This window comes from Calliopsis andreniformis, chromosome 1, assembly GCF_051401765.1.
Source record: "Calliopsis andreniformis isolate RMS-2024a chromosome 1, iyCalAndr_principal, whole genome shotgun sequence".
Lineage (NCBI taxonomy): Eukaryota > Metazoa > Arthropoda > Insecta > Hymenoptera > Andrenidae > Calliopsis > Calliopsis andreniformis.
Window position 1 is genome coordinate 5,225,088 of NC_135062.1, and position 22,507 is coordinate 5,247,594.

At 32.6% G+C, this 22,507-nt stretch overlaps 3 protein-coding genes and 1 pseudogene across 16 annotated transcripts in view; all 4 read right to left on the reverse strand.

Annotated features, from left to right (window-relative positions):
• LOC143176944 (uncharacterized) overlaps positions 1–11,421 on the reverse strand; it is a 228,003-nt gene extending 216,582 nt beyond the window's left edge. For 5 of the 7 annotated variants that reach the window (XM_076392967.1, XM_076392179.1, XM_076376982.1 and 2 more), the window contains exons 1-2: positions 10,261–11,421; positions 6,147–7,308 (exon numbers count right to left, since the gene is read on the reverse strand). In XM_076392967.1, coding sequence (XP_076249082.1) covers positions 6,147–6,175 — 29 coding nt within the window. In that variant the 5' untranslated portion in view covers positions 6,176–7,308; positions 10,261–11,421. The remainder of the gene's footprint in view (positions 1–6,146; positions 7,309–10,260) is intronic. The other 2 variants (XM_076378550.1, XM_076386283.1) reach the window with 2 other exon arrangements.
• A 243-nt stretch (positions 11,422–11,664) lies between these two features.
• On the reverse strand, positions 11,665–19,490 carry LOC143179360 (uncharacterized). 4 transcript variants are annotated; one of them, XM_076378938.1, is made up of 3 exons: positions 19,452–19,490; positions 14,182–14,299; positions 11,665–13,804 (listed from the first exon to the last, which is right to left on the reverse strand). In XM_076378938.1, exons 2-3 carry the CDS (start codon positions 14,285–14,287, stop codon positions 13,344–13,346), a joined length of 567 nt encoding a protein of 188 aa, XP_076235053.1. In that variant the 5' UTR covers positions 14,288–14,299; positions 19,452–19,490; the 3' UTR covers positions 11,665–13,343. The 4 variants fall into 4 exon arrangements, with proteins under 4 accessions (XP_076235053.1, XP_076236563.1, XP_076235777.1 ...); XM_076380448.1 differs by having other exon boundaries at positions 14,182–14,296; positions 19,452–19,468; XM_076379662.1 differs by lacking the exon at positions 19,452–19,490 and adding an exon at positions 14,374–14,494.
• On the reverse strand, positions 15,688–22,471 carry LOC143181542 (uncharacterized). 5 transcript variants are annotated; one of them, XM_076382392.1, is made up of 5 exons: positions 22,042–22,461; positions 21,895–21,940; positions 21,105–21,199; positions 19,931–20,155; positions 15,705–15,810 (listed from the first exon to the last, which is right to left on the reverse strand). In XM_076382392.1, the coding sequence occupies exons 3-5, from the start codon at positions 21,184–21,186 to the stop codon at positions 15,707–15,709; spliced, it is 411 nt and encodes a 136-aa protein (XP_076238507.1). In that variant the 5' UTR covers positions 21,187–21,199; positions 21,895–21,940; positions 22,042–22,461; the 3' UTR covers positions 15,705–15,706. The 5 variants fall into 5 exon arrangements, 4 of the variants coding, with proteins under 4 accessions (XP_076240025.1, XP_076238507.1, XP_076239261.1 ...); XR_013002664.1 differs by lacking the exon at positions 15,705–15,810 and adding exons at positions 18,302–18,385; positions 19,452–19,518 and having other exon boundaries at positions 21,895–22,471; XM_076383910.1 differs by having other exon boundaries at positions 15,688–15,810; positions 19,935–20,155; positions 21,895–22,464.
• Positions 17,204–18,188, reverse strand: LOC143178880 (uncharacterized; annotated as a pseudogene).
• Positions 22,472–22,507: the final 36 nt, after the last annotated feature.

A 22,507-nucleotide genomic window follows, 5' to 3' on the forward strand; every position in this document is an offset into this window, starting at 1 on the left:
ACCAAAGATTCATTAACCCTTATTAATACCCTCATTCTAGTATGCATTACATATAAGAATTTGTACCAAAATTTTGGTTTATAGTGTTTCTGAATCCACTTTTGCTGATCGAATCATTCTAATACGACACATAAAAAAATTATTCGTAGGTGTTACAGGTACAGCTACCTGTAATCACCTATTAGATTCAGGTGTTTATGAGTTCTTCATATGAGAAATCATACACGTGATACTGTTATATCAGTCAAATTTAAATATAGGTCTGGGTTAGGTCTGGGTCGTTACCTAAAAGTACAAGAAAATGAATTAATCGCGTGTTAATACCACGTATGAGAAACAAACACGAACCAACAGGATATAATCAAATAAATTACAAACCAGACCGCAACAATTACTTTCTTACTTTCCTCTAAAATTCTATTTCTGTCACATACGTGCATGCTATTAGAATTAGGCTACCAATAATCGAATCACAATTCCAGCGAGAAAGAACCATTTCGTCCAGGTCTACTCCTGTCAGTCACGATAGTGATGGACGACAGTAGATTTAATTACTCGGTCGGTCCGCGTAAAGCGAGTAATACCTCGCTGCGGATACACCGTCGCGCGATGATGAATCAGTCATACATCCGAGCTGCACGAGCCTGCACGCCCACGCCGCACCGAGCCAAGTTTCTATTTCGCTACATGTGCCTCGCACGCGACTCTCTCCGCGATCGGTACACGCCTTCGGGCAACGACAACGACGAAGACGGCGCAGAGACGACGAGACGACGACAACGACACGCCGCGGTTGTCCGCGTTCTATCTTATGTTTCGCGTGCCTCTACAATTTCCTCTTGGCGACGATCCGTGGATACGTCTTGTTTTTCGATACGCGTATTGCATCTCGTTTAATGCGAGAGAATTGATACGTAGGAGACACGCGAGAGAGGTTGCCGGTCGCTGCTTGTTGCCGCCGTCCCGTTTAGCCTTCGCTCGTTCGGCGAGGCTGAAAGCGAGTCAAGGAATTCGCGCTCTGGAGGCTGTTATTTTCGAATGTACTCGGCCTGTTCGCCGCGTAGCGAGACGCGCAGTCCCTAAGGCCTTATTTACGAGCTAATAAAACATATCGTCGGCGGGGGGATTACGAGCCCCGTAAAAGCGTATTACTTAAAAGTGTCCTTATCCAACGAGACGCGGATGGGTTCTTCGTTAAACACGCCGTGCTGCTTGAAATACAAAGAGAGGATCGCAGGGGAACCGTATTTCGTACCGCCGAACGCTAGACACTGGCTGAGAGCACAACCAGCCACTCGGCTACCTCGCAGAGGCGAGTCCCGTTCTACATTCTGATGATGCAAAAATCCGTTTTCACGACTGTTTCACTGCATGAATCGCGAACTAACCTGTGCCCCAGGTGCTACCGATAGAATAAACTTTATTGTTCTTTGTATCGGCTGTATGAGATTACGATTTCGTGAGTGGGGGCAGAGGAGTTCTTCGAACGATTTTACTTCACGAAGTTTAGGTCGATGGAGGGAGGTAATTTGTCGCGGCGAAAGTATAGCGCAGTTTTGTACCATCCATTTTAAATTAGTCCATCGGCGGTTACGCAAGTACGTATAAGTACTGTATGTATCGATTGCACGGAGACTGTGCTAGGCAAGAGAATACATACGTATTATTGCGCAAGTTTCTTATCAAGACCAGTTGTCTAATAATGTCTAAAAATGTTCCTATCGTATTCATACCATACGATAGCTATTCCTCCATCGAAGTAGTATATTACAGCAGTAACATCAATTTCATTCGATTACTCGATCGTTACGTTGCGCTTTCTACATTGCGGGAAAGGAAATTTCGTGTTTCTAGTACATGTATTTATTACCTAATTAATTTTACGACGATATGTTTTAATTTAAATGGCACGTGAACCTAATAACAATACTGGTTTGTAAGTTTGTATTTTACTTCTGTTTGTTGAGAGATTTCAAATAGGTCCGATTAAAGCTGGATTTATGATCATCTGGTATTACATAGTATATATCAAGTTTTCCAATACGATTACATGCTGTTATGTACTCTTCGAAAGAGAATAAGCCATTGTCCTATCAAATTTATTATTTATTTGATCTTTTACAAAATAATATTAATATCTATATATAATAACGATGCATTAAATGTAAGAGCAAATAATGTTAAAATGTTTTGAACTTCAATTTGTCCTAGTTAGATTCAAATAATTGGAGAAGTAAATTGAGTTATTACTCTAGTATGCTGAGCAATTTTATCATATTACATTATGCAAAACATTAAATTCAGTTAATAAGATATTGGGAAAACTGAAATTTTCTTGTTAAATTTCAAATGAATTAATTAGATTACATTATCGTTTTAGTAACTAAATAATTATACGATACTATATTATATATTTTCAATAAAATACATTAAATAATGGATGAATTTGAATTTAAACAAACAGTAGGAAATTTTCTACTCCCAAGATTTTTCTTCTCTTCTCATTTCTCTTCTCACAAGAGTTATCATTGTATTTTTTTTATTATATATGAATTTAAATAAACTTAAACGTGCGCACAGTACCAGTTTCCTTCAAAAGATTAAAACGTTAATATTTGCTCATTAATCTACTGGCACTTTGTTTTAAGTAATTTTCTATCGATGATATAAAACAAACTTATAGATCAAGCATAATTTTCACTCTTTTGTTTTAAATCTGACGATTAGTAACTATCAGTATAAAAACCATCTTGCAGTTTGCATACCTACATTCAGGTATGTCACTTTATTAATCTTAATTCTTTCCACATAAAAATTCGTAATTGCACTCATAAAAACTGAAAATTGATCAGAAGAATATCAACTATTAACCTCTTCAGAAGCAATAGTCCTTGAAATTCCCATGTAGATATGCTCTGCATTCCCAAAATCAATTTTCCCATGAATGAAAATTCTTGCGAAAAAGCCACGTTTCATATTCTTAACATATATCCACATTCTTCAAAGAAGCTGTTCGTGTCACATTTTATATCGTATTCTAGAATAGCCTGCACAAGGAAGCTGCCAACGAAAGTGTTAATATTGATAGAGTTACGAAGATCAACGCACAAGCAGCGAGATATAGTTTTAGACAGTGTGCAGCCTAGCTGTTCTCTCGGGATACGAGGAAGGTATATTCCAGGTAAACCAGAGAGTTCGAGAGATATGGTAGGATCGGGTGAAGACTGGAGAAGGTTGGATGCAAAAGGTCTCTACGAAAAAGAGGAGGAAGAAAAGGAGCAGCAGGTGTCGGCACAATTCAACCTTTCAAAGAAGGAACTCTTGAATTTTTTAACTCAAACATAACGATGGACGATACGTCGTCCCCTTTATTCTCTGCTCGCTTCTCGTGGGAAGACGTTATATTGTGTACTACTGTGCACGCGAATGGAGACACAAAGCTATTTGAAAAATTACCCGCGAATATGTTTATATTGAATATCAGGAACGAATTGAATTCTACACAACCTATATCTACATACATCATCAGATGTGTGGACAGGAAAAAATAGTGTTTAAATAAACGTAGTATTCGTGTCTCGCGAGATGGCCTCTGGAAAGCATTAGGGATAATGCTTTTCAAGAGTTTCTCATGAGATATGAATAGTATATATAATGAAATTGCTTTCAATACAGCGACAAATATAATGTATAAATAGAAAATATAGAAGACCATTTTTTATTGAAAACCTGAAGATCTCGATTAACAGAGTTTCCATTTTGTCTTTAATTTCATTTTCATCGGAAAGTTCTAAAAGTCTTTTAGTACCATTTCAATGAAAATTTAATAAGTAACAAGAGACTAGAAATTTCGAATGTTAGATAATTAATTTCGGCCATATCGCCCTCGCTCTTGAACGTCTGACATTCGCGTTCGAAAGATCTTCACAGCTGAGTAAACAAAAAAAATGTGGAAAAGATACTCAACCATCATTTACGCGAGGTCAAAAGCGAGCCTTTATCTTTGACTGTGCTGTATTTCCATATCGCATCTTGATACATCAGATGTTCAGCAACGAATCAAGATAACGGAGACTACAGAGATCATCTAGAGTACTAAGCCATTTCAAGCCATCAATTAATTTGATGCAACACGCGTAGAAAACGTGTACACGATTTTCTGAACGTAAATACTTCTATTTAAGAGTGACGACAAAAAAAGGTTTAAAAAAAACTTTATGTCTGTAAAATGACTAATTTTAGATTTGACTCCTCACGTTTGACACTTTACTCACTATAAACTCGTAGTCTCTACTATTTCTAATTGCGGTTTTGAAATTATTGTAGATCCTCGATTTGAACGTTTTATCTTATTAACCCTTATAACCTGATTTTAATTCGAAACTATCATCAACAAAATCTGTCCATAAGATGAGTTAACCATAATATGCATTGATTAGGGAAAATATTTGAACGCAATAATAGATGCAGTTATGAAAGTGATATCATATCTAAATGGCAATGTAAATTGTACATTGCGAACTATAAAGTCAATAAGTGCTAGCAATCATACAATTTTATAAAAGAGGGATGAAAAAATGATTGAAGAAATTAATTTAGATTTTTATCAAAGTAGTCTTTGCATTACTTCAAATTCCAAATGAGTAGAAAAAGGCAATGTAATTTCAGAATTTTAAATACTAGAGAAATTATCATAGTGTGTGGTTTCATTTACTTTACGTCTGAACTCTGGTATTAAACAGTATGTATGAAACGTATTACACTGTCTGCATAATAGATCTAGACTCTAGGTCCTAGACGTTTCTAACCTAAGTCATTTAGAGAGGTCGATTTAGTAATTTCATACCATCGATTTCACGCTTCATCACATTTATACGTTTCGGCAGTGAAAATCAATGAGCCCTCAAGATATAAAGACAGGAATAGTCATCAAGAAGAAATTATACAGCATTTCCATCGGGAAAACACAAAAGAGCAATTGGTGTCACTTTCACGAACATTTAATGGCAAATATAAAATTTGACAATTTCCGTTTTTTAATGGCTATATTATTATTCCTATATTTTATTCTTGAATGTTCAGCGTTCGCTCGTCGATTTCCACGTCTTTAAAGTGAATGAAAAATAATAGTAGGGATAGATTTCGGTCAATTTTGTTAGATTGAATCAGTCGAGTAGAATAAACCTCAACGTGTTATTCTACTGGATATCTATGCTACTGTCGACTTAACAATTTTTCTCTTAATAAATGGTATGAATAAAAGTATTGAAAAATCCTATCTTCCTTTCTCTCTAAAAGCAGTGGCTGCAAATATTACAGTAGAAATTGTTATAGTGAAATCAAGTCTATAGTAAATAGGTGAGAATATTCGATACAATAGAGAATAAAATCTGTACCTCTAAACTTCAATACATTAAACTGTTAATACTAGATTGGATTCTATAAAGGTATAACTAATTAATGAGTAAGTGTAATTAAAATAAGACGAAGTAAAATAATAATGAAGGAATGAATGAAGGAATGAATGAACGAAATAAGCAATGATCTGAAAATATATATCCAGTGAATAACGACAATTCAAATAAAAGGGATTAAAGAGCTACTGACTTTACAAGAAAGAAAAAAATTCAGAGAATATTACACATATCATAAAACAGGTTGAATAATTTTAAAGAAACATTTAATTTAAAGAGAAAATGTAGTATCCTCTTCGGCCGTTAATTATGTTCAATATAATATTAACACAGAAACGTGCTCTTATAATTTATAAACACAATCTAAAGAAACATGCGTACACAGATGAATCCTTTTGAAAAAAATGATCGAAATGAGGACCTTTCAAATTTCTATAAATTCGTCAAAAAAATGTTCTACTTTTCTCCACTTTCTTCTGCCGCTCATTCACAAGAGAATCGTTAAGCAACAGCAGCTGAATGCCCTCGAATATACATACGTGCCATCCCTAAGCTGTACAGATATACGAGATCATCGAGATAACAAAGATAATCCAAAGTCGCCTAAATAAACAGACAATACCGCACGAATTGAGGGTTGAACGAAGGAGAGAGCCTGTTAGGTCGGCACATCAAGCAGGTACGAGGAGTTCAAGAGTGAAAAAGACAAGGACAAGTGGCGCACGGACTTACCCTGCATTTTCAGCGGCAGCAATGGACATGTGCCTCCTCTCATCGAGGATGGCTGTGGCGTCAAACTGCCAGGGGAGATCCGTGGTAATGAGTTAAGAGTCGCAGTCGAGTGTGTTCTCTCTTTCTACACGACGTGTCACCACTATCAACCGCCACCCTTCACCGCACCCCCGCACTGCCAACAATACAAATATATACCACCACCCACGACAATCGAGATGCACCACTCAATAAATCACCATCGACACTTTCCTCCAATCCGTCAATCCTACGTGGTATCCTTACTTCCCCCCCTCTTCGCACAGCGCACGAAACGATTCGTTCACTTCGAAAATTCACGATCACCGAAAATTCGAACGGTTCGCTCCGATAGAGCAAGGAAACTGAACCAAAAACGAACCACAAGGGGTTTCTCACCACCGTCAATTTTCTCGGTCGCAAACAGGAGACACTAAAGATCAACGAAGTCGAATAGTTTCTTTTCCCCGAACAACACTCGCGTATTGAACGCGCGTTAGTCGTAGCATACTACCATACTTCTCTTGCCCGCTTACCGACATTCGGTTCGTAACGAAACACTCACCTTTGACTGTTATGGAGAACGAAAATCATCCGAGTAAAAGGGGACACTGTTTCGTCGCTGCCACTTGCGCGTAAAACTCTTCTTATCGATCGAGCACTGTGTCACCTTCGTTTCCTTCTCGCCCTCGAACCGCCGATCGGGTTCACTTTTCGACGTTGCTACTTTCTTTCTCGCTCACGCACACACTAGCCCGCTCACTCGCTCTCACTCGCTCTCACTCGCGGCAAGACGAGATGCTTCGCGTGTCTCCTCCTCTTTGCTCGAGTCGTACGCGTAATCTACCGGCGGAGAACAGAAACCATTGGCGTCCCACTGCGTCTTACGTTTTTTCCCCTTTCTTTATTTGTTTAGCCGTGGCTAGTATCACTGTTCAGGAGAACGATCGGTTTTCCTGCCGTCTTCCAAATGTTGAGCCTTCTATAAACATTCAACGACCCATAATTCTTGCGGAGAGGCCAACACGCTTTGCTTCCTAGCGATGAAGAATTATTGTTCCCTTTCAGAAATGTTTCGCTGCGGTCGCGCTGTTGCTGTCTCCTCCGTCGTCGAGCAGCTTCCGTTTCGTGGACTTCCTCGATCCTGACGAGTAAAAAACAATTGTTGATATGAGTGTAATGCTCCATTACGTTGTTTTACTAATCCATTCAAAGGCCAAAGGGATTAACTCCGCTGTTTGATTTTTTTTTCAATTTTAGTACCAAAACACTTGAGTGGTACTTTATTTTTTATATTTTCATTTTGTTGAGTTAATCGATTTGACACATGAGTGGATGAATTGTACTGGTCATCATGAAAGTGGCTTAAGTCGTACTTTTCGTTTTCAGACATACTTTCGCAATGCATTTAATAAACTTATTCACAAAATACCATGGTTGTGAAAACCTTAAATCGATTTAAACCATTTTTCAAATTAGTGGTGTCTTAACAGCAACTTATGAAAACAAAAAAACAAGTTAGAAACGTAAAATATTTATATTCTGTAATTATAATAAATTATAATTATCGGATTCGTTCTCTTTGACAATATTTCGTTTAAAAAAAGAATTATTTAACTTTCTGAACCGTGTCGATAGAGACATTATTACTCTCGACATCGTAACTTTTTGCTTTACGACTTCTCGTAAAAAATGAAACGTAATTCGATTACTGATTAAGCAATTAATGAGTCGACGATTGCTGGAGGATTTTTCAAGTCGTTCTTTTTTGTTAAATTCAATACCTTAAGAACGTGTACTATAATGCTTGAGACGCTATCCGTGCCACGAGTGTGACTCATTATGAGACAACGAGTTAACCTTAGAAGCATACACTAGGTCATTTTATCTAAAAAATGTTTTCTTCCTTTCTCATTCTGTAAACAGCAATTGCTTCAACTATTAATTAATAGTACAATTTTAACTACAATGATATTACAATTAATTTTCAATACCTAATAAATTATTGTGCCAGTAAATAACGCCATATTGTAGTGTTAATAGATCAAGGGAATAATTAAGTGTTGCTGTTAAACTAATTGTAAAATGCAATATTGTTTTACTAATTTTCAATACATACATAAATCAAAGTGTTTTAAATGAACAATCTATTTAAATAAGATTTTTCTATGATTCGTGATACACAGTTCTACTTCTATTATTCGAAAATTATAATATCTCGACGTTTATTAATACATCTTTATTTAAAAAAGAAAAAAAATGAAATTTATAATAATATTGAAATACCACAATGTAATTTGCTTGTAATGTAATGAAACGGTGCAAAAACCTTTTGATAATTACGAATTGTAAAATAGACTATGTATTTGCATTTACAAATTATTCAAAATTACGTGTTTTGATTTCTCAATGCGTTCTTTACTATTAATTGCTTCAATTTTTAAAGAATTATGCAATAAAATCAATCTATTTATTATTTATCTAATAAAATATGATGATCATTTATTATCTACAGTCTTTTTAAAAGTCTATCTCATTTCAAAAGCTGTATTAAAAATAAATTACGCCTCAATCGCAATAGAAAAGGTAGAACAGTATATACTTTTGCGTTACTAGTAACAGATTTTTGAGATATAAATGACATTAGTGTACATTTTAAGGTATTATTTCAAAATATTAATTTTCAATAAAAGTTCCAAATTCTTTGCCAATATTAGAATCTAAGACAAAAAATATTAACATAATTACAAAGTATAAACATTAGAGAATAAAAACACTTAGGACACTTTTTCTCCACTACTTTCGTGTACCCGACACTCCAGATTATTTAAAAAAAAAAAGTTATCGCGATAACCCTATTAATGCCCAAAAATTGGTAAAGTTTTCATCGATTTTTCAACGCTTAGGTCTGACCAACTTATCTTCTGGTACCACATATCCGACACATTCGTCTCATAAAACTATTGTATCAAATTACTGTAATCATTTTAACAAAAAGTCCCTCACAAACAAGCAGTATATATTTTTCAGAGAAACTCGGATCGCTTGTTGCCTGCATCGTAATTCCGCGCATCACATGGCGTCGCGCACTTGACAACGCACTGCTAATACAATACATTCGCGTACACGCGCATGTCCACACCCCATTCTGCTTCCGAACATATGTAGACCGAGGCACGTTTAGGAAAAGTTGTGATCGATATTGTCGTTGACGCTCACGCGTTCTTCGGCCCACGAACACGCTACTTTCCGACTCGGAATTCGAAGACTCATCAACCGACCTGACAGCTTCGGATAAACTGAAGAAAATGCATTTACCGAGTGCAAAAACAAGAAACATCCATCACGAGCTATTTCTTCACTGTTTCAAACAAAAATCCCGTCTCCAGAAACTGCGAACTGAATTCTATTCGAAGAAATGAACCAAGTTACATTAGAACCAACTAGTACCAATCCTCTGACGATCTATCCACACTATGCTAATATATCATCATACAAGAATGTTCGAGAAACACAAAACCCACTGGACCCTCAACGTTTTCACCAGACTCTAAATCGTACATGAAAGATTCGTATTTTTGACCACGAATGCTCGACGATGCCTGCACTTTGATGCACCACAAAGATGACAATTCAGAAACTCGAAACAGTGATTAAGGGCGAATATTGGTTAGAAGAAAAACTGGGAATAAAATTTCATCTCAGCGATGGCACAATTGCCAACTCGACTAGTTACCCTAGCGAACCGTTCTCCCGATTAACGCGATGAGAGGAAATGTTTCATCCGATTTGAAGTAGAGAAAGCTTGTCGCGGAGCGCAACCGAAAGCGCGAGGAAGTATGCGCGCCCGCGCGCGCCACCAGACACGGCGCGCACAGCGAAGCGCGACGAACTTGACTCTCAAAGCAGTGGACCGTCCGACAAGTTAATAAAAACGGAACGCAGGGGACCCCACTTTCTTACATTATCGGCCGACGCAACGTTCGCTCGTGTCGCACGCTTGCACCTGTTTACGCTGATACGATAAAAATTCAGGATAATAGCCGCACAGAAGGGAAACTCGAGCGGTAAACATGAAAATATTGCGCCCACTGACCGGTTCGATTGGGACAGAACCTGTCCGTCCATCGGACTTCTCCAGTCGAGCTGTCCCGCTCACCCCTCCGTGAATTTCACGAGCACACCGCGAAACTGTCCACGAGCTTTATCGAATTCGTCGTCCCTCGCAGGGCTCGTCGCGCTCGCTGGACGTTTTCTGCCGCATACTGAAAATTCACCGCCAGGTCCTCCGTAGAATAGCTTTCCGTAGAAAAACACAACGGGGCGCCACGAGATGTGGATACTTCCCTCTCGCTCTTGCCTCTGCCCTCTCCTCCGCCTCCCTCCCCTCTTCAGCCTCTCTTTATTCTTTATTTCGTAGCTTTGTCTCGCACGTGTTCGAAAACGCGAAATGCTCGGGCAGGGGCGCACGAGGAGACGAAAACACGAGGCGTTCGAAAAAAATCGACCGTCGAACACGTCTCGAAGGCAAGGTTTCGGGCTCACCGTCTCCTCTTTTTCTCCATAATAGCGGGGCACATAATGTTTTACGAAGCGAAAGGCTCGCGGTCGCGTACAGACGTGTACAAGTGTGAAATGTCCTCCGTCTTGTGCGCGTCTTACGCCTCACCCCTTTTCTCTAATACCGTTCTCTCGCTGCTTGGGAGAACATATATGTGTTAACACGCATATATATTATATATCGTATATACGCGTACACGTATATCTTCCTTCCTCCCTCATTTCCCTTTTCGTTTCCGTTCTTTCCTCTCTATCCTTTCGTGATACTCGCTATGTGTCCGTCTTCGTGCTCTATCAGTTTCGTGGCCGTGTGCATGGCCCTATATGTGTTCCCGAACGTAATACATATACTGCGCGCAGTCAGCTACGTAGACCGTCCGTGTATACGGATACGAGTGGCAGGCAGGCAGGCAGGCAGGCGCGCGCGCGCCTCTGTGTTGCGTTCGTGTGTGCACTTGATTAGCCGTGTGACGTCAGGGCACGGTTACATCGCCTCGCGATTGTCACTCGAATCGACCGAGCAAAACTGCACAGAAATCCAAGCGGGAAAGACAGTTCGAAGATTCGCGGGACGAATCTCGGACCGTGGGACGACGGACGATCCGTCGCGAAACGGCTAAAGGCGGCGATGAGCCTTCGCGCAAACCACCCGCGGTATTCGTGAAACGACTGAGTCCATGCGCAACGATTGCAGTCGTACAGAAGAGACGGAAAGTGTTCCGCTAGGTGGCAGCACTGTTTATCGCGAGGGGGCTCCGGCGGCCGTACTGCGCTCTGCGTGCCGCAACTCATCGAACACTGTCGAATTTACACGATCACCTCCGAGCTAACCCGAGAACGCACGATCGCGCACGAACCGATTCAATATCAAGTGCATGACCCTCTCTCTTAGTTCTGGCGAGCACATGGAACCAGACGAATAACGACGACGCGTATCCCATCTACTTTATTTGTAAATTTATTCGTTTATCGCATGATCGTGTAACGCATACATTCTTTCTACACCATTACTGATTTCTGAATTTATCTGTACTTGGATCGTTACATCCTACACGATGGAATTATTTAGAAATTATATGGAATAAAACCTTGTGTAGCATTTCATACAGATCATTTTATTGTACATATGTTTGTAACTGTAAATCTTGAATTACGATTTTTACCTTTTAGTTTGCTTGCTTGATATAACGATTTTTATATCTGAAAAATCTATGTTGAATGGTACATTATAATGATTAAATATTCGAATTACAATTAATGTATTATACATTGTTTGTAATAAAGAGAATCTATTCTATGTCGTACTATAATCAAACGGAGTCTTTGTATTCTTATTTTCATAACAACATACGAATTAAGACATTTTAATATTACACGATAAACATCGCTTTTTCTCTTTTTGTGTCAGTATAAAAATTTATAAAAACGACCGAATTATAATAGCGAAATACATTGCAATTTCGGTAAAACTAATATCCACATAAATGCACAACACTTTACTAATTTCTAGTAGGTTTACTAATTTCTAGTAAAACAATATTTAATTATTTAAAATTTTTAGATTCGTAATTTAAATATTACAGAAAATAATATGGTACATCGTGATTCTATTTTATCTTATTTTTAAATAACAAGAATTTTTTCTACGATAAATCGCGTAACAACCTATACAATTATGTTACATACAATTTGTTAAATCTTCGAGAGCAAGAAAAATCTAATTAAATATCAGATATATCTTTACTTAATGATACACTTTTAACTGTTTTTTGTATAGATAGTTTTTGGTATGTGCATATTAGAGCTATTGATTTGTACCGGGATTTGTACCCGAAATACCTGGGCACCAGTAAGATACCCGAGTAGAAATTACTCGGATAATTATGAGATATCTGATAATAGTCGAATATCACAATTCAAGATTCGACTGTTTCTTCAAGATTTTCACCTAATCATGATATTAATTGAAAAAAATGTACAAAATTCAATGTCGTATTGTTTTGCTGACACGTTACGACTTGTACGGCTGAATGTATTTTAATTTTTAATAAAAATGAGAAAAACGCAAAAATCGATGTGTTCGCATTCACAACTATAAATTCCTCTATATACTTTAGACATGCTTTTATATAAGGCAATACAAATGCTGATAATTTACGTTTCCCTCACTCTTATCAAGAGACATTTTTACATTTAACGATTACAATTAATTATAACGTAAAATGTTTAGACAATATCACACACACTTAATTGCTTGCAGTGTATCTTATTCATTGTCGATTGTTGCCGATGTTAGCCGAAAATTACCAAAAAACAATTGGCCTCCGATTTCAAATTGAGACTCTCAACTATCTCATTCACCTGGATAATATATACCGGGGTACCTCAGGAATACCCTGCACATTTTATAACAATGTTTATATGTATGTAAGTTTTAATACTTTTTTAGCGTTAAATTTGTTATCAATCATGTAGTACAAAAATGAAACAATTGCAAAGTATATGATATTTAGAATCTTTTAAATTCGAGGTCTTTAACTCTGTTTAGACTTTCAGGCTTTATCCGATGCATATATGTGTATTCAAGATTTTAACAAACACAAATTTCATTTAATAATTCTATTTTATTTTTACCGTAGTAATATATTTCGATAAAAGTGGCAAAATTTCAGGACACTCATCCTTTGTTAGTTGCTCTAAACTCTTATTATTGTTACTTAGTACCGTTAAGTCAGTGCACGGTAACAGAAGCTCGCAGACGGGTGACGAACGCGCCATGAGTGCTTTATGCAAGGCTGTATAACCATCAGCGTCTTTTAAATTTGGATTTGCACCAAACTTCAACAGAAGTCGAACAATGTCAACGTGACCTTGTAAAGCTGCTCTATGTAAAGCAGTAGCATAACCACAACGAGTTTGTGCATTTACTGCTGCACCATTTTCTAACAGTATCTTGCAGATTTCATAATGTCCATTTCGAGCTGCATAGTGTAAGGCTGTGTACCCAGCAGAATCTTCTGCAGTAGCTGAAATCCCTTTCTTCAGTAATGTATTTACACGATCCACATCGTTATATTGCGCTAAAATTCAAAAATTATTTTTTAAAAATCACAGATATATAAAATAGAATAATTACTTTATCCACTTAAAACAGTCTTTTAGAACATTTGATAAAAATAATATTATCTAATTTACTCATCAAATCTTGTACTATAAAAGTTGTTACTAGACTGTGAATTTTGATGCATTTACAGAAAATTTAAATGTTTAAAAAAGTGGAAAATACATGCTACATATAAAAATATATAAAATATCAAAAGTAGGCATTACGATATTTAAAGATGATAATAGGTTTTTACTCAGATTTTATTTTTTAAAATTTATGTATAAAAATGTGATTTTGCGTAAAAATCCGCAATTTAATTATTACATCATAGTATTACATTTAATTATTTACCTGCATACCATATACCGCGTTCAAACTCAATTTCCGTCAAAGATTGTCGAACTCCGACATTATCATCTGAACAGCCCATACAATGACTATTTCGATCATGCTCCATAGATATGACCTACTTAAAAATAAATATGCAAATAAATGTCTACATATTATACGAACAAAGGAAAGACGGAAAGTACATTTAATTACCTTTTTTTACACAAAATTTGATTGATAATTATTTCTCAATAAATTATTTGTAACAATAAAGAAAGAATAAAGGGATATCACCATTAAGAGAAAAGTCGCGAAACAAAACAAATCATGTGATTCTTTCTGCAATATTTGTTTTAGAAAGGTGAAAATCTTGCGACTTTCTCCCAATGAGCTGCGTGACTAATCTCTTAATTTAGACACGCCTTAAAAGAATATTCTTCAATACGTTATATCATATATTTTTTTAATCAATATTCATATACAGTACCCAAAAAGCGTATTTTCTTTGCACAAATTATGTGTGTGACAATTCGCAATTTGTAAGAATATATCGAATTCACTTAGGAAAATAAAGCCGATATACAAAGTCGGCCTTTGTATAGTATTGTTTTAATTATAAATGGAAAATTTCAACTACTTGTTACAATGTGAGTTACATTGACAAACGTAAAGCTGCGCTAACAAATACTGTTATATCCTTTTATGAACAAATTCAATAAATGCTGACCGCAATACAAACTTTTTCGACGTATTGCATAATATTAATGGTAGTTTTGATTCCATAAATTTCATATGTTTTAGTATAACGAATATATGCCAAGAAAACGTAATATAAAATATTACAAGTTGGTCATAAGAAAGTAAAATATTAAATTCAACAATTATTTTAAAACAACAAGGTGGAATAAAATCATTTGTATGAAAATGATCAAGTGCACTACTTCTGCAAGTAAATGCGTTTAAGTACCCGTTTCGTAATTGCTTTCATAGTAAATTCTCATCAGAAATAAATTAAAAACTGCTATATAATACTTATGTAATGCAAAAGAATGTATAAAATTTCGAAAATTGTATACAGTCTTATTATTGTACCGTTTGCTATTACTGGATATAGTAATGCTAAAATAATCTATGACACATGTCTCTTAAAACATACAATATTAAGTAGTACAGTTCAAGTATACGAAGATATAAAAAATTTACTATTTGCCGTTTAATACTTTATACGAATTCACAAAAACTGGTAAAATGTATTATTGTAAATCTATCGACATATAAATTCAACCAGTAAAAGGCACATCTCTTTACAGGAAGTTAAAAAGTATCGATCGTAGCTTGGTAACTGATACGAACACACTAATTCTTCTAAGTATATAAATGTAATCTTTCTAAGTATATAAATTTCAGTATATCGTTAAATAAGTTAATACTTTGTTTGTAATAAACTTATTGCGTGTGTGAAATGACGATTACACACGCATATTTTAATTATATAATTATGTGGAATTGCTGTTGTTTTTTTTAATCCCGAGAACAGTTATTGAGACTATAGTTCTCTTTGAAGCGTCCAAAGTATTTCGGCCTCTCCCGTACTGCAGATAACTCGATATCCTAACTCTGCCAGAGCGTTAATGATGCAGAACGGTGGTCCTGAAATGCATTTTGTTTCATAAATTGAAAGGAATATCGTGTAACGATATTGGAATGTACTTTACAATATAATTAAAAGACAGTAATTTTTCATGCACAAAGCTGTAAGTATTCGTTAATTAAAATGAATTTGTAAATAGATAGAATCATTTTCCGATTCAATAATTCTTCTTTCAAAAATATATTAATATTTCTCAAATAATGGTTACAGTAATACATAATTCAACATGGAATACATTATTACTACAAATTTCTTCAAAGGATTTAAAATTCAGTGATGAAACAATTCACGAGAGATGTATAATAAATCAATGGATAAAAATGAATAACGAATCATAAGTCTATTTTTACAGATCTATGAAATAAGTTTTACTTTTTACAACTTTGTTTTTAAATTTCCTCAGCTATATAGATTATACTATTTATCGATTTTCCTATGTAGCGGGATGATCGAACTATTTGAAATTTTATCGGTATATCGAAGTATAGAGAAAAATTATTCTTTTACATTCGACATGTTTTAAAATATAGTTAAAATAAATATAGTTAAATAACTACTTTTTCTATGCAAGAAAACAGTATCAATACCCCCATACGAGGCTTATCGAGCGCAAAGAATTTATAATTAAATGTAAAAAAGTTCATGAACTCTGTAAACTAAAAATATCAAAATTTGACAATATTAACCTTTAATCATAACGCCATTAACCACATCTGTCCCAGAGTTCGGAAAACGCTTAGAGAGGGCCAAAATTTCATCCGAATTCAAGCCAAAAACAACGCAATCAGTCGCAAAAGGAGAGGCTTTTACGCCAACGTAATAATAACTCTCGTCATTTATTACGTTGGTTAATTTTCCGATCGCTGCATTCGCTGATTGCGACATTGTTGAACTGAAAGGGTGGTTAAATTTCGTTGTCTTTTACTGTTAAAAGAAAAATGTTATATTCACAATACTGTCGCAAAAGGCATTCATGTTTTATTTTTCAAGAATAATTTTAATTTTTAATAATTATTTTATTTCGTTTTGTATTAAATAACAAAAATGTATATTTATCCAAATTAAGACTTTGACATTTCTATAACTATAGAAAAAAAATTTGTACAGGGAAAGAACAAGTTATCATGTATGTATGTAACTTATGCAAAAATATTTGTTCTAAATTACTGAAAAAAGCATTTCAGCAAAATAAATTATTTTAAAGAATTTATAGTTTTAATTTGTTTTTCTTTTATTTCATATTCATTTCTTAATAGAAGTGTTTAATAAAAATACACAAACATCTCTTTACAAAAGTAGAACATTTGTTATGTATTTTATTATAAATATGCAACACATTGCACTACATTGTTTTGTTATATTCCTCTAATATCTTTCTAGTTATATATTTATAATGCATTCTATCTATATTATTAGGAATGCAATAGTATTATTGATTATCAGTAGATTGCTATCTACAAATTAATCACAGCCTCTGTGAGAATTTGTCATTATATTTTATTTCATTAATTGTCTTTCTCGTTTTTCTTTAATTTGTATCATACGAATTTCATGTGCTCAACAAATCTCACTTTATCTCTTTCATACTCCCATTGATACCTTTCTAATTTTAATGTTTTATTTTGTAATTCCAATTCTACTGCTTTTCTTAATGCATGTCTTTCTAATAATTGTTCTTGACATATTTCATTCTGTAAATGTACTGTGTAAATGTAACTGGTCATTGTGATATTCTTTTTGGATTATACAGTTTCCTTTGATGCATAAAACTGATCTATTCTTCAGATTCAGCTAAACAGAATCTTCAAAAGAAACTTATCAATCGATACTAAATAAACTTCTAAGAATTAATAATATAATTTTATCGAATATAATTACAATCTAAAAATATGTTTACAATTTATGTGTTTTGTAATAATACTGTTTCAAATTATCATGTTCAACAGATGTAGTATTATTATGGTTTGTATCTCAATTCCTATTTAGTGAACTTGTATTCATATCATTATTTTCAACAGTACTTATTATCTTGGTTCACCCAAAAGTTCATTCATTATTCTCCATTATTAAATTCATATTTTGTTGTAATATATTAGATATTTCATTTGAATAATATTGATTCTGAAGATTCCTATTGTGACCACTGACTGTTCATTTTATTATTATGACTATTATTAGTTTTACTTTTTTCATTATATACTATTTGTATGAATTGTTGCATAATCTTCTGAACATTTTGAATATTTTTCTATGTATTGTTCCATTCGAGTGGCATTTTGTATGTACAACTTTCACAGAACTTATAAAATATAATTATTTCAGGTTCAACCATATTTTTGCTATAATAATTCCATACAATTTTCCATCCTCTTACCATTATTGTTTATTTATCTTAATATTTGCTTTATATCTTTTTATTTATTTAATATTTTGTGATTTCACACACTTGACATTCCCCATAATATTTAGAAAATGTCATTTGATATAATGAAAGTAAAGAATTTCTATTATAATGTATTTTGAATTATAGAATGTTCCTTTGTATATGGAATCAAAACCATCATGTAATAATGCCTATAAAATAAAACAGATATGAGATATTTCAAAACTATAGATATAAAACTTAACTGCATAAATTTATTATTGTATATTTTCTCTACTGAATTTTCTAGTTAATAATTTTTCTTTTAAATTAGAATACTGCCATATTTTTCATTTGAAATTATAGCTTAAACAATAATGTATAAATTAAATATCTTATACATTTGCATTTAAATAGTTACTTTATGTTAACTTAACGTTACACTAAGAAAAATCCCAAGAAGATTATTATACATAACACTACTAATAAGAAAAATAAATTCATTATTTTTAAAAACAACTTCTATAAGTAAGTTTCAATATTATTCAAACTATAAACATAGTTAATTTATAGTAAAATATATTCATTAAACATAACTTTCTTTAAGAAATCTTATTAACTCTTAATGAACCATAACTAAATTCTATTCAATATTCAAGCTAATGCTTAGTTTTGGAATACTCTCTTTAAAATTTACAAATTTGCAAAAGTTTAATAAAACAAGTTCATATTATAATGGTAAATATATTATTAAAACAGCATCAAACATGTAATTTTTATTTACATTTCAATATCTTTATAGATTATCGTACAGACGATTATTGTTTCGTTCAAGGCATTTTTAAATATACATGCAACACTTTTATCTTTTCTTTGTACTTAAAGTGAAAATACATATTATTAAAACTATATAAATTGTGTACTGTTTTAATACTATTAAAACAAACAAATCAAATTAATTTTTCACTATTGTATTTGCTATTTTAAGTCTAATAAATATGCCAAGTAAATTATTAGTGCGTATATTACAAATATAATATTAAATAAACAATTATGTATATTATCATACATAATAAAACAAATGATCTTTGTTACAACACATCGAATATCCTGTGTAACATCAAATATGACGTTAACTGTCACCATACATAACCTATATAAAAGGTATTCCTTTGCTGAATTTTTCTTTTCTTACAAAAATGATGTTAAAAATCATTTTGAAAATTTACTAAGGAATAACTTTTTGATTAAATACAAATTTATAACCATAGATAATACCTGTTTTGTATGCACCTTTCAAATTATAATCAAATCAACGCACTTCACTGTCAGCAGAGAGAGAACTCTAACAAAAAATGAATACAAACATGCATAAGTCGAAAAACGTCATCGCATAAATTTTTGATTATTTCGAATTATTTTCATTTTTCATGTAATATAATTAATAATGATTTCTATTTTAAACATGTATAAAAATGTGATTATTAACAATATATTGAACAGATTTACAACTTATGATTTTAATAAACTGCTTTGTAATTTTTTACATACATAATTAATAACTTTCTTTCCCTAATCTTTATTTGTTTTTATAATGTATTTAACGATTTGAATGTTTGATAAAATGTAGTTTTTTCACAAAACAATTCTAATAATTTTTTTTATAAAAAAATTTGAACTTTTTGTGCACAACGAATTTTTGTTGTGCACAGTCGAAACAGTAATAATCATAAAATAATGATATAATATTATTATACCTGCCTTAATAACAGGTTCAGGTTCGGGCTCAGAAAAATCTTTTCTCATAGTCCACATGTATTCATTATAGTCTTGTTTAACACTTGTACTCGAAGATGCAACCACTTTATAACCAAGAACTTCTAAAGCAGTTAATATCACACAAGGATGTTGCAAGTATACTATCGTTGAGTCATCGCAATATCCTCCAGACGCGAAACGACTTAATTGTTCTATATCTGATGCTACAATTCAATAACATTTATTTTTAACGTTCAACAATTATATCCCGATCTTTATAAAATATATTATTTTGTGAGAAATATAAAAATTTTTAATATTTCGAATGGAAAATTGTATTACAATTAATCTCAATCTACGATGCGTGCAACTTTTATCGCTTTATTGCTACTAACTTAACTCAAACAATAAATAATTTATGATATACATGAATAGAAACGGAATTTAGATAAAACAACCAATTTTGTTTTTCGTATTTTCAAATCCGTAAATTAAAAAAAAAATCGTTAATTAATCACAAATACTTTTATTAGCAATCATAAGTGCAATTAGTAATATATGATAAATTACAAAACATTTATTTTTCCTTCTTACTATTAGTTAACAATTGATGGAATATATCCATTTATTAAAACTTGATTTGTTTAACTAGAATTAAACATTTTTTCTACATTTATAATACTGATTGTACAATGGTTAATTTAAAAATTTGCAAATAAAAAACAGTTACCTAATTTATTTATTTCAAACTATGTTCTATGGTATTATTAAAAAAATCAATTTTTACCATTTTTCCAAAACACAATCGTATATTAGTAAAAATTGCTTTATTCTTTTGTAATTTTATAGAAGCAACAATGATTTTATAGTGCTGATAGTTTTATGTAACAAAATTATGTTTTACTGTTGAAATGAAAATATTTCTATATTGTTATCTTAAAATTATATTAATTATTCTTTACAACTTTACATTAGATTTCTAAATGTATTTGCAAATCAGTTTAAAATGAAATGTTACACATTTTGAACATGTTATGTAGCGAACATAAGATTCCTGAAATATTCTTAAGGATCCAAAACTAGTAACTAAAGATTCATCATGTAAATTATGTTTATATTTGAAAATCAAAAATAAATTTTTAGTAAAGCTGTAATTTTCAAAAGCAATTATACCTTTAAGGCCTGACACTAAAACCCTCCATGGATATCTATGACCATATGATGCGAGATTACCACGTACCAAAATGTATGGCATCTGTAATGGTATTCTAAAACAAATTTTTATATATATACATAAATAGCAAATACAAAATTTGATGAAAGATTACCTTAAACATTACCAATCTATATGATATAATTGACATAAAAAGTATGTTAAACAAAAGACAAATTTACCGATTCTATGATAATAAGCCATATAATTTGCTTATATTAATTTAGTATTAGAATATTCATAATCTAAATATAAATAATTTTCTATATGTATATTGATGACATATTGAATGTTAGCTTTCATATAAAAATTTAATTTGGACTAAACATATTAAATTTCATTTAGATACTGCTTTTTCAGTTGTAAGTTGTTTAAGTAATATACTTTTGCATATTTAATATTTTTGATTTCACAGAAAAGATTATTTTCTACATAAATTTACAATTATACTAATAATCTTGTTTCATGTATGTATAAAGCAATATATCGTATCTATGTATACCTTAAAATCACATTATTGGTATTTACAATAAATAACACATGTTCTTAACATTGATTTTATATATAATTTTAATTTTATTTTATATATGACTTTAATAGGATTTTGTTGATAATTTTAAAATGATACTTGCGTCCCTTTTTTGAAATCATATAATTCCAACAAAAATAAGATGCACTGTTTATTTATTTACTATTTCAAATTAAGCTAATGTCATTAACCTTAAATGAATTATATATTAAGTAACTTACCTGTTAACATGTACAGAATCCCAACTCACTTGACACCACGAAGAACCTTTTAATACATATATTTTAATACTGATTATTAACAATAATGAAACAACATAACCGAATTATTACACACTGTCACAAATATTTATAAGAAACTATACATACGACTGTTTTAAACTGCTTGTAAAACTTGACTATGGATTGGATGTACAATGCAACGCATGTACGTTCTGTATCTGCGCGTATTACAAACAAGGTGCAATGGATGTATTTGTCGTAATACTTACAAATTTCATTATTGTTTAAACAAAGAAGACATTTAGGTTCTTTTTCATTTATGATCAAGTGAATATAAATTCATTGTTTACAAATACATGTACGAAAGCTTTATAATTATTGGGTAATCATACGAGCGCGAACGGAAGTCTCCAATAACATTTATCGTGAAATAGGAAATACTTTTACTCTTACATCATACTGTATGTGTATTTATGAGTATGAGGCAAAATAACCTATATTACATTTTCGAAAAATTCGAGACAAAGCGTTAATTCAGAATTCGGATATAGAATTTATATTTGCAAAAAAGAGAAAGGGCATTAGAAAAATTGATTCTCTTACAAGTAAGAAT

Coding starts and splice junctions, on each gene's coding strand:
- LOC143179360 (XM_076378938.1), bottom strand. CDS start 14,287: ATGGAGCATGATCGAAATAGTCATTGTATGGGCTGTTCAGATGATAAT. Junction 13,805..14,181: donor ACGCGGTATATGGTATGCAG/GTAAATAATTAA, acceptor TTTGAATTTTAG/CGCAATATAACGATGTGGAT.
- LOC143181542 (XM_076382392.1), bottom strand. CDS start 21,186: ATGCCATACATTTTGGTACGTGGTAATCTCGCATCATATGGTCATAGA. Junction 20,156..21,104: donor TTTAGTGTCAGGCCTTAAAG/GTATAATTGCTT, acceptor ATTGAATTGTAG/CATCAGATATAGAACAATTA. Junction 15,811..19,930: donor TGAACCTGTTATTAAGGCAG/GTATAATAATAT, acceptor AATGCATTTCAG/GACCACCGTTCTGCATCATT.